Raw genomic sequence first — 15,395 nt, forward strand, 5'->3', positions numbered from 1 at the left:
ATGGACCAAAAGTCTATTTGGATTCCAGAAGCCCTCTAGTGGCTGTCTGGTAGACAGCCACATAGGGCAGACTTAGAGCTGCAATGTAAACATTGCAGTTTTCTGGAACGGCAATGTTTTACATTGTAGCACTAAGTGCAATAGGGTCTCTGCATCCATACTACTTCAATTAGCTGAAGTCGACTGGGTGCCTATAGTGTCATTTTAAGCCGCCAAATCTAAGTAAAAAAACTGAAGAAAAAAAAAAGAATCTAAATTCTCCAGCACCAAAATCCAGCCACTGCAGTTGCTCGATCCACCTCCTGCTATGTCACACCAACTTTGTATTTATCATTACAATTATTTCTTCTTAATTTCTTGGTTTAGATTAACTCTTTTTACTTCACTTTTTATTAGTGGTCTTTCTGCACTGATTAATGGCAGATTAACTTACTGTTATACATACAGTCAATAAACTCACATTGGTTTTTATCAAAGTTACATTTTAAACTGACAGTACTACGACCACATTTTTCTTTTACTTTCAATTTGAGGGCTCAAACCCCTCTGTCATGTGGATGACCATTTTCCAACTCTAAATTGTTACAGTAGATCTAGCTGCAATATAGTCAATAGAGAACCAATGTGAGCATGCCGCCGAGTTAGGAAGTATATCAGTATGCAAGTGCTAATAGAAAACGTACATGTAAGGTAAAAACACAGATTGCATGATACAAACATAAAACTAGTCAGGAAAAAAATAAACTTAATGCAGCTTTGGAATCTCCCCTTTGCACTACAAAGGTCAGCAATCAACGCACAGACATACAATTACTATGTTTATTAAGTATTGACATTTCCATTAAGGGACACTGCACACACTATATCTGCTAGACTACAAAACTGAATGAATCGTTGGATAAGAATCCAAGTCCTTTTTTTTGCATGTACGTATGTAAAGCCAGAGAAACCAAAATATCGTTTTTTCCTCCTACATTTACCACTCTACCTGTTTCTGACATGATTTTAGTTTTACCAAATGCAGTTATGTTGCAAGTGCATATTCTTTCTTATAACAGTACTGCAATTGGTTTACATAGAAGACCAGGGATTACCTGGTAATACCAAGGTATTTCAGCCACTTCCTAACTGAGAGATACACTATAGCGTTAGACTAGCTATTTAGGTCACCGGCTTCCTCAGATTTGGGATAGAAGGTACCTCCTTTGCCACATAGGTCTCGCTACCGCTTGCCGTGCCTCCATGGCTGAGATCATCAATCTTGACAATCTCAGCCAATCCAATGCTTTCCCATATGAATGCAATGGGGAGCTACTGCATATGTGCATCAAAACACTGCTCTGCACCAATCAGAATCTTCTCATAGAGATGCAGTGAATCAATGGGAAGCATTCAGCGTCTTTTTAGTACCATTGCAATGTGAGTTTGAACACATGACTTACTTGTTTTTGTATTACATAGTACTAGTTACAGTGCTACACTTCATTCCGTGTGCCCTATTAATGGTTAGTTTGTAGGAGTTCATATGAATACCCCTTTCTGTCTCATTAGAAATACTGCCTTTTAGCGCAAAGCAGCAAGGTGAATTATTAGTGTAGGACTCAACTAAGAGGTTTGCCTAGACAATGGCAGGTGAGCTTACACTTTAATGGTCATTGCAGTCATACTATAAACCTTTTTTAATTTGGGATTGTGTGCTGGTAACTTTTTTGGGTTTTGCTTTATGTATTTGGGCTACTGAATACCAGTGCTCTCACCCAAGAGAGTATTTCTTATTTCTGTGTTGTTTTTTATATAACGGCATATTTCATGAATTCTGCCTAAGACTACGCATTATTACTTTCTTATTTATATTTTGATTTACAAAAATGTAAATTCAAAAAGCTACGGTGCTGTAAGCAGCAAAACACTCTAAATACTGAATGCAAAAATGAAGTTTCTGTCATTTATTGTAACACATGATAATATATTTTCCAGCAAAACTGTTCTGGTAAAACATGAAGTTTTGGGAAATTGCAAATTAAAGACAAAACATCAAAACCTGCCTTGTCAAAACACACACGTCACAAATAACACAAATGGTGCTCTACTGAAGTAAAGAAAAAAGGCTTGGAAACTATTCCGGCATTCTATATTAAAGTGTTATTATGCTTTCTCAAACATAAATAGACATTCTGTATATTATGGGCAATGTAACTTTACATTAATAAAAAATAACCTATACCAGAGATGTAAGGTGGGGTGAGGGGGGGGTGGAAATCTGACACTGGATGTCCTTGTGCAGAGCGTGAGGCCATCCATCTTCAGATACCGAACCAAAGGTCCGTTAGGATCCAGGAAGCGCCTCCAGTGGCTGCCTGGGCGACAGCCACTGGAGGCAGACTTAGTGCTGCAATGTAAACATTGTAGTTTCTCTGGAACTGCAATGTTTTACATTGCAGCACTAAGTGCAATAGGGACACTCTACCCAGACCACTTAAATTAGCTAAAGTGGTCTGGATGCCTATAGTGTGCATTTAACCCCTCAAGAACCAAACTTCTGGAATAAAAGGTAATCATGACATGTCACACATGTCATGTGTTCTTAAGGGGTTAAAGTGTAAATTCACCTGCCACGTCAAGACAAAACCTCTTAAATGAGATCTACAGTATCAATTCACGTTGCTTTTTTTTAAGCCAAAATCTCTAATAAGACAGAGAGGGGTACGTTTCTAAACCCCTCTCTGTTTCAGAAGTAAGAGGGACACAATCACTTTCCCAAAAGGTATGCACAACAATTTTAAACATTGGTCAAGATTATATCACAGAGACTGATGTGCATCTCAGAGAGTTAAAATTAACCGCCCCAGCACCCGGGATCCGGCATCCACAGCCCCAGACCCCGGGATCCCGCATCCACAGTCCCAGCATCCCGCATCCACAGTCCCAGCATCCACAGTCCCAGCATCCCGCCATTCACAGTCCCAGCACCCCGGATCCCGCCATTCACAGTCCCAGCACCCCGGATCCCGCCATTCACAGTCCCAGCACCCCGGATCCCGCCATTCACAGTCCCAGCACCCCGGATCCCGCCATTCACAGTCCCAGCACCCCGGATCCCGCCATTCACAGTCCCAGCACCCCGGATCCCGCCATTCACAGTCCCAGCACCCCGAATCCCGCCATTCACAGTCCCAGCACCCCGGATCCCGCCATTCACAGTCCCAGCACCCCGGATCCCGCCATTCACAGTCCCAGCACCCCGGATCCCGCCATTCACAGTCCCAGCACCCCGGATCCCGCCATTCACAGTCCCAGCACCCCGGATCCCGCCATTCACAGTCCCAGCACCCCGGATCCCGCCATTCACAGTCCCAGCATCTAGGAATGCGCATTCACAGACCCAGCATCTAGGAATGCGCATTCACAGACCCAGCATCTAGGAATGCGCATTCACAGACCCAGCATCTAGGAATGCGCATTCACAGACCCAGCATCTAGGAATGCGCATTCACAGACCCAGCATCTAGGAATGCGCATTCACAGACCCAGCATCTAGGAATGCGCATTCACAGACCCAGCATCTAGGAATGCGCATTCACAGACCCAGCATCTAGGAATGCGCATTCACAGACCCATGCAGTTGTTATGGTCCAGCAGCAATACCTGCATCATCACAAGAGGCATGATAGAGAGCTGGCCAGCTGTCACTCCCCCATCACCCTCAGCCAGCACTCAGTCTGTCCCCCAGCAGACTGCTGACAGAGGAGGTGCTATGGCCATGCGGTATGTCTCCTTCCGCCCTGTGTGCTGCACAATAACCCTCCGTGCCAGCCCCCCAGCCAACCTTCCGCCCGCTATTCCTCCCTCCCCGGCTGGCCCTGCCGGCCCCATTACCTGCGTGTGACACACCACCAGGCTTTTGTTCCCCTCTCCGTGATATCTCCATTCATTCTCATCCATCCTGTCCGCTTCCATCACACAGCCAGCCGGGAGAGAGGGAGGGAGTGAGGGAGCTCGGCGACCCTGGGGTCCGGCTGCAGCGAGAAGCCTAGAGGAGTCCCGGCCGCCGCTGGCAGTCAGCTGGCTCTCGGTCCGCTCTCAGTCCGCTCCCAGCCCGGCGTGCAGCGCCCACAGCTCCGGCTCCCAGCCAGACACAACTCCTGGAACTACGTCACTCCGACACGCCCACTCCGCTGCAACGCCCCGCGGGACTCTGATTGGCCACGGCCGGGCTGAGTTACCATAGAGTGGCTGAGATAGAAAGCTGCCGCGTCAGGATATAGAGGGGACTGTGTGCGCGACTCTATGGTTTCAGCATCTCAGGGCATCACAGGGCTGTGGGAATTAGGGCTTCCAGCACCGCGGGACACAGCTATTAGCGCATGAACATACAATTGCAAATTGCTTAGAATAAATTAGGGGGGTATATATATATATATATATATATTTGGGGGGGGGGGGTGTATATATATATATATGGGAGATGCTGTGCCTGTGTGCTTAGGGCTTGAAGTGTATGTGTGAATAGGTGACATAGTACTGTAGTGTTTTTAGTAATGTGTGTTTTTGCATACAAGGGTTCTAGTGTGAGCACAGGGTACCTCTGATCTCCCCCTGATGGCCCATGGCGGCCCACCTGGCATTACGAACATTACGGTTTTTGGACCCCGGAACCGAACATGGACATATCAGTGTATGTTCGGGTCGGAGTTCGCGATTTAATGGCGCGTTTTGACAAGCGTTTGACTCGTGTGCCCTTAGAAGCCATCACAGCCATGCCTACCAATGGCATGGCTGTGATTGGCCAGTGCAGCATGTGACCCAGCCTCTATATAAGCTGGAGTCACATGAGCTCTTATTAGTGTAGGGAGAGCATGCTGCAGCTGTGAGGGACAGATTAGGAAAGAATTCTGGGGTTGAATCTGCAAACTACAGCGATTATTTTTGTTGGTGCTATACTACATTATTGTACCCTTCCCTGGGCCAAGTGCCACAGAGAGTGCAGTGCACTTGTAACTGCATGTGTGCCAGGCACATTACTTTAATTCTGTTCTGGTAGCCCAGTGGGCAACATCTAGGCATTGTTAAATACTAAAAAAAAATTGTTGCTAAATAGTACATTTGCATACTGCATTTCTTACAGTCTAATAAAACCCTTACATACTACTGTTACATTGTTGGTTTTAAAAAAATCACACTTTTTTGTGCTAAATAGTACATTTGCGGCCTGCGGTGTACTTCATATCTAAAAGTCAAAGAGAACTGTCAAATCCTATGGTTACATCGCCATTTGACCAATTAAATTTTTTTTGGGTGCTAAAAAGTAAATTTGGGGTGTGCACTTCATATCTGAGAGTCACATAGAACCGTCAAATACTGTGGTTACATCGCAGTTTGACTAATTCAAATTTTTTTGGGTGCTAAAAAGTAAATTTGGGGGGTGCACTTCATATCTGAGAGTCAAATAGAACCGTCAAATACTGTGGTTACATCACACTTTGAAAAAAAAAAAAAAAATTTGGTGCTAAATAGTACATTTGCGGCCTGTGGTGCACTTCATATCTGAGAGTCAAATAGAACCATCAAATACTGTGGTTACAGCGCAGTTTTAAAAATTAGAATTTTTTGGGTGGTAAATAGTACATTTGCTGCCTGCGGTGCACTTCATATCTGAGAGTCAAATAGAACCGTCAAATACTGTGGTTACAGCGCCGTTTTAAAAATTATAATTTTTGGGGTGCTAAATAGTACATCTGCTGCCTGCGGTGCACTTCATATCTGTGAGTCAAATACTGTGGTTAAATCGCACTTTGAAAAATGCAATTTTTTTTGGTGCTAAATAGTACATTTGCGGCCTGCAGTGCATTTCTTGCAGTCCAATAAAACCCTAAAATACTACTGTTACATTGTTGGTTTAAAAAATCACACTTTTTATGGGAAAATGGGAGGAAGCATTAGGACACACACTTACAGAAGCCGAATGGGAAAAAATCTGCTACCTTACGCACCACTGCGCTAGCTACAGCAAGACCCAGGACACTGCGTACAAAATACTGACACAATGGTACCGCACACCTGCGACGCTGCACACAATCTCCCCGTCGCAATCTCCACAATGCTGGAGATGCGGGAAGGAGAGGGGCACACACCTACATATTTGGTGGGAATGTAGTGGAATCACCCCATTTTGGCAGGGGATCTACAAGATGCTACAGCTCTTCTCAGATGACCCACCTCCCTTTAAGCCCGCAGAAATGCTCCTGCACCATACCAAAATATCACGATCCGCATACAAAAAATCACTGTCCATACGGATACTGAACACAGCTAAATCCATCATCCCAAAATACTGGAAGCAAGCCACAACACCACCACTGACCACATGGTTCGCCCATATGGAGGACCTTCGAGCATTAGAAGAATTCCAACACACAGCAGCAAACACACAACAGACATACTTCAACACGTGGACACACTGGATAATACAGACCTCCAACCCAGACTTTACGGACCGACTGAGACTGGCAGACAGGCACGAGACACAAGAGACCTCAGACGCACCCAACCCCCCTCTTACCCCCTAACCCCAATCCTTTATCCTCAACTTACCCTATACATCCCGAGTAGAAAGGACCGGGATCCTGACCGGGATCCTGACCAGGGAACGCTGGACAGGATAGACAGGAGACACGGACCGAATCAGTAGTTAATACTAGCCAAAGGTGACATAGACAATCAGCCTTAACTGACACCCATGACGAGAAGTCACGGGAGGGCCAAAACGTAGGCTAGGATGGACATGGCCAATTCATGGGAACACAGCAGCTTCTGTTGAGGAAGTTAGTGATAAACACCCAGACGAAGCGCATATCAATGCACCTGATACCTACTTAGCTTGAAATGCCAATTGAAATATTATTGAGCCGAAACTGACGTTTGGATTTGTCATACTAAACTTTCACCTGCGGCCTGCGAGCCGCTTAAGACTTGATGAACAATGAGCCTGCGTGCTCACGTGAATATGAGTAAGCCAGAGACCTGCGAGTCTCCATGTAGAATCGTGTATAACTACTTATCGCATGAAAAAAAAAAAAAAAAAAACAAACAGAAAATACAATAAAAATTATATTTACAAAAAAAAAAAATCACACTTTTTTGTGCTAAATAGAACATTTGCGGCCTGCCGTGCATTTCTTGCAGTCCAATAAAAATAATCAATAGAGAGAAAGAGGAAGTACCCCCCCTACCCACCCGCCATCATTGGCCTTGAATGCCAGCATTTCAAAATTCCTGGCCTTTGAAATGCTGTAATTCCGTCTGGTGGAGACGGACAGTTTTAAAAACCTAATGGCGGTGGTTGTCCCACAGTACGTGGTTCCCAGCCGCCATTATTTTTCCAGGCGAGCCATCCCTTCTCTGCACAACCAATTGGCGGACAAAATCAGGTGTGCACTGCGCAACGCAATCAGTGGCAAGGTCCACATAACCACTGATACGTGGACCAGTAAGCATGGGCAGGGACGCTATATCTCCCTAACTGCACACTGGGCAAATGTAGTGGCAACTGGGCCTGAGGTGGATAGCAGTTTGGTGCATGTCCTTCCGCCACCGAGGATTGCAGGGCATTTCTCTTTGCCTCCTCCTCCTACTCCGCTTCCTCATACGGTCAGCGTAACACCTTCACTACCAACTTCAGCACAGCCAGGAGAAAACGACAGCAGGCTGTTTTAAAACTTATATGTTTGGGGGAAAAAACCCATACCGCGCAGGAGCTGTGGACGGGCATGAAACAACAGACTGATGAGTGGTTGTTGCCACTGAGCCTCAAGCCCTGCCTGGTGGTGTGCGATAATGGGAGAAAGCTCTGGGCCTAGCCGGTTTGACGCACATCCCTTGCCTGGCGCATGTGCTGAATTTGGTGGTGCAGAAATCCCTGAAAAACAAATATATCAGAGCTGCTGCAGAAAGTGCGGGCCGTCTGTGCACGCTTTCGGCGTTCTCACCCTGCTGCTACTCGCCTGTCTGCTCTGCAGCGTAACTTCTGCCTTCCCGCTCACTGCCTCATATGCGACGTGCCCACAAGGTGGAACTCCACCTTGCACATCCTGGAGAGACTGTGCGAGCAGCAGCAGGCGATAGTGGAGTTTCAGCTCTGCACCAGACTTTCCTTCCAATAGATCCTCGTTAAAGGATTTAAAGTGTACCCATTCCAATTACAGGGTGTCACTACCTCCCCGCGTCGGGATTGGGTAATTTGCGCGCCTGCTGCCTTCATTCCCAACTGACAATGGGGGCTCAGTGGAAGCACAAGGCGAAGGCAGAGGAGGAGGAAGAGGTCGCAAATGCAACTGGGGCACCGCCAGCACCTCAGAAGGCAGGGTTAGCATGGCCGAAATGTGGAAAAGCTTTGTAAGCATGCCACAACAACCAGCACCACCAGCTGATATGGAAAGTCTTAGCAGGAGGCAGCATTTCAGCAACATGGTGGAACAGTACGCCTACACGTACTGACTGATGGGTCTGCCCCATTCAACTTCTGGGTCTCCAAATTGGGCACATGGCCTGAGCTTGCCCTTTATGCCTTGGAGGTGCTGGCCTGCCCTGCAGCCAGTGTATTGTCTGAATGTGTGTTTAGCACGGCAGGGGGCGTTATCACAGACAAGTGCAGCCACCTGTCCACAGCCAACGTGGACAAGCTCACGTTTATTAAAATGAACGAGGCATGGATCCCACCAGACTTGTCTGTACCTTCAATGAACAGCGCTACGGAATTTGATGGCACTATATAAATCATAAAATAATAATAATACCTTGTGCAGAATAGACATTTATACAGGCCTCACCCAGCCATTGTTATACTCAAGTGCACTTATTCTTTGTTTTCTTTTTTTATATGTCCCAATATTTTGGGGGCTACCCCAATTGTTTGCAGGGCACTTGTCCTACTCTTACCCCCATTTTACTTCCTTTTGCAGTCCCTTTCCGGGACTTTTTTAGATGTATTTTAGTGCCCAAAAGTTCGGGTCCCCATTGACTTCCCCCTTTCTTTTTCAAGCATTCAGTTGTAGATTTGCTAGTGTGCTTGGGATCATTGTCCTGATGAATGAACCAATTTCGTCAAAGCTTAAACGGACACTGTAGGCACCCAGACCACTTTAGCTCATTGAAGTAGTCTGGGTGCAGTGTCCCTTTTGCACTTAGTGCTTCAATGTAAAACATTGCAGTTCGAGAAAACTCTAAGTCTGCCCTCTGTGTCTATCTTTTGGTCCGTTATCTGACGCTGGACGTCCTCACGGATCTCCAGCGTCAAATTTTCCCCTTAGGAAAGCATTGAATAATGCTTTCCTATGGGGAGGTCTAACGCGCGTGTGGCCATTGCCGCGCATACTCATTAGGTCTCCTGGCGGGGGAGTAGCGTGGGCAGAGCCTCACCCAGCGCTAAATTCAGGTAAGTTGGTGAAGGGGTTTTAACCCCTTCAGCCCTGTGGGAGGTGGGTACTCCAGGAGCCTATAGTGCCAGGAAAACTGGTTTGTTTTCCTGGTACTATAGGATCCCTTTAAGCTGTCGGACAGAAGGCTTCACATTTGACTCTAGAATACTTTGGCATGCAGAGGAGTTCATGGTCAACTCAATGACTGCCAGGTTCCCTTGTCCTGTGGCTGCAAAACAAGCCCAAATCACCATTGTGCTTGACACTAAGTATGATGAGTTTGTGCTGATAAACTTTGTTTGTTTTTTCTTAAACAAGGCGCTGTGCATTATAGCTAAACGTCTCCACTTTGGTCTCGTCTGTCCAAAGAACATTGTTCCTTGTGGTTTGTTCAGATGTAAGTTTGCAAACCTAAGCTGTGCTGCCATTTTCTTTTTAGAGAGAAGAGTTTTTTTCTCCTGGCAACCCTTCCAAACAAACCATACTTGTTCAGTATTTCTCTAATTCTGTCATGAGCTTTAACATTTACCATGCTAACTGAGGCCTGTAGAGCGTGAGAGGCAACTCTTGAGTTTAGTTTATTTTTTTTGCAATTTCTCTGAGCATTGCACGGTCTGATCTTGTGATGAAGCTTGGACGTACACTCCTGGGAAGATTGGTAACTTTTAAATAATCTTTCTTATTGTAGAATGATGGGCTTTAAATTGTTTTAAAATGGCCTTAAAACCCTCCCCAGTTTGATGGGCAGCAACACTTGCTTCTCTAAGATCATTGCTGATGTCTCTCCTTCTTGGCTTTGTGTTAACACACTCCTGAATGCACCAGACCAGCAAACTGCTAAAACATCGGCTTTTATTGAGGTTGTCACACTTGCTGATGATCAATTAATCAAGATCACTTGAAGAGCTGTCTGTTAAGAAGCCTCTTTATTCCAATGGCAGGAGTAAGGGTGTACTTCGTTTTACACCCATGGCTTCTCCATTTTGGATTTATTTATTTTGTTAAATAAATCTCGACACGGTGTAATATGTTGTGTGTTATTGTTTATCTGAGGTTGTATTTATCTAATTTTAAGACCTGCAAAGAAGCTGAAGATTGTTACTTTGTCCTGATATGTAAAACCATAAAATTCAAGAGGGTGTACTTTCTTTTTCCCCATGACTGTGTGTGTATATATATATATATTTATATATAGGATTGTAGCAGAAATTTTTATAACATTCCTTTCTCTTATGCACCGTAATTATTACAGGATCTAATACACCCACATGAATGCAATATTTGACAGCTTGATCATAGAGGTTATTATTGATGTATCCATCTTGTGTGTACTCTTACCTTAGTTATTCAGTTTTGACAAGTGCCCTTATAAGCATAGCCTCCTTTAAAGTGCACAGTTTAGTGGATAGGTGCTCTCTTATGTACGGAATCAAATCTGATATGAGGAATAGAATTCTGTAATGATGGTTTCTAGGGACACATTGTGGATTACTTGGTTTAATTTTTTTTTTATTTCTTTTTTCCCTCTTCTCCCCTTTCCCTCTTCCTCCCCTCTTCCCTCCCTTACCCTCTTTCTTTTTTTTGGCTCAGATATTGGGACTACTTTACGCCATGACCAAATAGCATTATCAATGTCTCATATCATCATATGCATATCAACAGGACGAAGAAAGAGAAAAAGGAAAAAAAAAGAAAGAAAAAAATTATAACTCTGCCTCTATTTCTATCTATTTTATATTAATATTTTATTTGCTCATCGTCATTCTATCATAAGATAACCTTACTATGGTAGTCCTGCCCAATACTCTATCCAAGGGTCCCATTTCTTAACAATGATCTCTTTTTCCCTGGGTCGTCCAATGGTTTTCTTCTAGGCCCCTAATGATGCCACTCTAAGAATCCATTGTTTTACAGTCGGGATGCTAGGTTTAAGCCAATACAACAGGATCAAAGCATTTGCCTCATTCAATAAAAAAAACTTAACAATATCTGTTTGTTGTTCTCCTTAAAAGAAGCTGGCCAGCCCAGTAAGATCTTAGATGGAGATAATTGATCTAACATTGGTAGAATCTTATAGATGACACTCAATACTTGGAGCCAATAGATCCCACTAAGTTTGCACTCCCACCAAATGTTCCATATTTTCTCCCTTCTCACCACATCTCCAACATTCATCCAATGCATATACACCATGTTTCTTAAGTCGATCTGGAGTATTGTACCATCTAGTAATTCTTTTAAAGAAGATCATTTTCCTAACAGTGGGTTAATTTTTACTACACATGGTAGCTTTGCAGTCTTGATATTTTTTTGTACATACCAGGTCTTATATATATATAGGCTTATGTATATTCATAAAACATAATGTATATTATTGCCCCGCACGATCTGATTATTTACCTTGTTCGTTACCTTGTATATATATTTATACACTATGTGGACATTGTGCTTTTCCTACGTTGCTAACACTGCATAGTATTGGTTTTTCTGACCAGTGCCCCCTTCTTCTCCTCATTCCTTGGGAGTAAAACTTTGTATATATCCGGCCTAATTATTAATTTGTTACAGTCTTTCTAAATCACTCAGATTTGTTAATTTTTATTATGTATAGCAGAGGATGACTCTTGAGATTGATCACTGCTTAAACGATACAAAGTGATACACAGTAGTTTATACAGTTGAATGCTTTCACTTTTAATACAAACCTGTGGATTCTCTATAGGAGAAATTATTATTTGTGAATTTGTAACTCTTTTCTAACATAAGTTAACTTCTATTTAATGTTTCAGTATCATCAGCAGTGATTTTCTTTTTGTTTCTCAAATAGGGGCTATGCTCCATTTTTCTGGAGAGTTTTTGAAATGACCCATAATTAGCTCTACTTTGCAGTTTGGTTGTGTTTCGAGTGACTGAGCTCTTGTAAGAAGATGGTGGGTATGTGCAGTAGTGGTTATTAAACCTATTACTGACTTTTTCTTGTTCTACGATGCATTTTAGTTGCATACATTGTTATTAGTAAAATACGCGGCTAAAATGTAATTGAGAACAAGACACATTTATTGTAGTTTACGACCCTTTACTGTGAGCTTTGTTGCTGAGTATCTCTGACATACATTTAGACACATCAACAATATGGAGCTCCTAGAAAAGAGACACATTAGGACAGAAAAGAGGGGCTGAGGGATTTGGACCCCAAAATAGGGACTGTCCCTCCCAAATAGGGACACTTGGAGGTGGACTTTTAGACACATTATTCAAATTGAATGAGTCACAAAGCTAATGCAATGTACATCATTTGTCAATAAAGGTTATGAAACACTGCTAGAGATGGATGTTACAATATATACAAGATGGCAACCGTACCTTTAGGTAGATCGATATACATTAAAGCCACACACTATGATTGTGCAGCTGCCAAAAATGTAAAGATTAATCTATCTAGAGACATCTTTCTCTCCTTCTAAGATAGAGATGTTTAGGCACACAAGGTTTTTTTTTTGTCTAGCATTGATTAAGATTCTTTCTGTGTGAAGAACATTACTTAGCCCATTCTGCTAGTTGGTTGAATACACTCTATTTGAAATTATCTCTGAATTGCAGAAATTCCTTCCCAGAGCACTACTTAAAGGGAAATGAAAGTGGGGAATGATCTCCTATTTTTAATACAGATTTCAGTTACAGGCGGATCATTCCTCTCTAATTCAAATATAAATAAATTCCCACATTTATGTCCCTGGCTGCTGCATTTGTACATAAACAAATTAGTCAGTAAAGTTGCTTTTATTATTATTATTGTGTGCCAATAGTTTTTTTTTCTTGGTACCAAAGTTATTACCCTGTATTAGAATATTACCATCTCTTACGGCGGAACTCAGAGGAACACAAGAACGCTGCACTCGCCTGTGGACACCGTGGATTACCTACAGCTCCGACCGGCGGTGGGGGCGACCGGGAGCGGTCCGTCCGAGACCAGACGAGGAGGCAGAGTAGCGTAGGAGGGGACTGGATCGCGGCCGTGCTAACTCCCCACCCTCCCCCCTCGCTCCCCCTCTCCCCTCCCCCCCATTTTTTTTCTCCCCCTGCAACCCGCTACCACGCCCCAAAGACGATGCCAAGGCGACTGACAGGGGAAGAAAGGGGACCTTGACTGAAGTAAACCAATCCCTGGCAGAGACGTGGGCGACAGAGAGGTCACGAGGACTAAAGACCACCTTACACCAGGGAGTCCCTAATGCCCCTAGCCATACAGGAACGCATAATAGCCATGGATAGTGGGCGGGACGGAGACAGCCCGGCCAAGGCAAAGCCACCACTCCCTCTGGGGGGGGAGGTGCCAGATCCTGACACGAGGAACATATCCCCTGCGCTCCGCCCGTACGACTCGGAGTTGCACCGAGGGAGGGCCCACAGGGAACGCTCCTAGAAACGGAGAGGCCACCACCCCCGGGCGAGCCAGGGGGGGGCTCGGCTCCAACGCAGAAATTTAAACAATGTATTGCACCTCGCCAACTGCAACATATGCCCACGCACACTGTGGAACACACACTAAATGCAGGACGAAAGACAAACCACTGCGCTTCCGGCAGGCCCCACTATAAGAGTCAAACTGACTTGGGGTAGGACACTGACTAGTATCCCCCTATAAAGACAGGCCCGGCATAAAGGACCACTACGTACACTAAGTCTAAGAAACGGAGCAAAGAGGACTGACCAAGACTGGAGGGGGGAGGGGGGAGGGGGAGATATAAGGAAACTTGGAGACAAAACTCTAAATCTACTAATGGAACTAAGGTTTGCGGAGCTTGTAAAACTTGTTATGCCGTGTTAATTGCTACTACTCGACCTGTATTGTAACCATACCACTTTAAAATAAAGAATGCCAAAAAAAAAGAATATTACCATATACTACTGGGTCCAAGTGTAAGACAAGTGTTTTAAAGAATGGAAGAAAGGGGGGGAGGATGAGATTGCACATAGTGAACTGCCACTCAGATAAACGTTCCTATCTCTCTTAAAATCTGTCAAATTTTATATTTTATTGTTTTCTTTTTTTTTTGCTTTCCTATTTTAACTCCCTCTATACAGTCTTGTGCATATTTAGTACTAAATATCAGCCATTACCTCTCTCTGTTAATTCAGATCTCCTATCCTACAATAATTGGAATCAGGAGCGAGGAGCCGCCCTAGACATTCCTCTGGACAATGGGGAAGTGCAATGACTGCTGCACTCGGATGATATGGGCCTGGCTAAGAAGAACTGATTCAATGTTGCACGTTTTGAGGGTCACTGTAAGGGAAAGAAAGGGATGGGCTTACCAGTTGGTAGCAGGAAAGGTTGGGCAAAGGTTTTTGGCTTCATCACAGGACAAGATAGTGGTGGACAGCTAACAGGGGCAGGGCAGATCATACATACACTGGTCCATGGAGGAAAGACCAGATGTTCCCGGCGTCCGACGCATCTATCTCCCAACCTACCAAAGAGGAGAAGAAAGAAGGTTTGCGCAACACCCAGACAGGGCACCAACAGGGTTGCAAAGAATTGACATTAACCAGTCCAGAACTCTAGTTTCAGGCTGGCTGATGAAACCACAGTGACACTTCAGAGGCGGAGTTACACCTTCAGTAGCATAGCGGTTAAACTCCGTATGTGCAGCATTTTAAAGTGGTCATAGTGAGGTGCCAGATCCTGACACGAGGAACATATCCCCTGCGCTCCGCCCGTACGACTCGGAGTTGCACCGAGGGAGGGCCCACAGGGAACGCTCCTAGAAATGGAGAGGCCACCACCCCCCAGGCGAGCCGGGGGGGGGGGGCTCGGCTCCAACGCAGAAATGTAAACAATGTATTGCACTTTGCCAACTGCAACATATGCCCACGCACACTGTGGAACACACACTAAATGCAGGACGAAAGACAAACCACTGCGCTTCCGGAAGGCCCCACTATAAGTAGGACACTGACTAGTATCCCCCTATAAAGACA

At 44.5% G+C, this 15,395-nt stretch overlaps 1 protein-coding gene across 1 annotated transcript in view; it reads right to left on the bottom strand.

The window, feature by feature from the left end:
- IPPK (inositol-pentakisphosphate 2-kinase) overlaps window positions 1-4,107 on the bottom strand; it is a 53,322-nt gene extending 49,215 nt beyond the window's left edge. Inside the window, exon 1 of the mRNA XM_063426478.1 lies at window positions 3,877-4,107. Within this exon, the coding sequence (XP_063282548.1) occupies window positions 3,877-3,957 (81 nt within the window). The 5' untranslated portion in view covers window positions 3,958-4,107. The remainder of the gene's footprint in view (window positions 1-3,876) is intronic.
- Window positions 4,108-15,395: the final 11,288 nt, after the last annotated feature.

This window comes from Pelobates fuscus, chromosome 7 (assembly GCF_036172605.1).
Source record: "Pelobates fuscus isolate aPelFus1 chromosome 7, aPelFus1.pri, whole genome shotgun sequence".
Classification (NCBI taxonomy): Eukaryota; Metazoa; Chordata; class Amphibia; order Anura; family Pelobatidae; genus Pelobates; species Pelobates fuscus.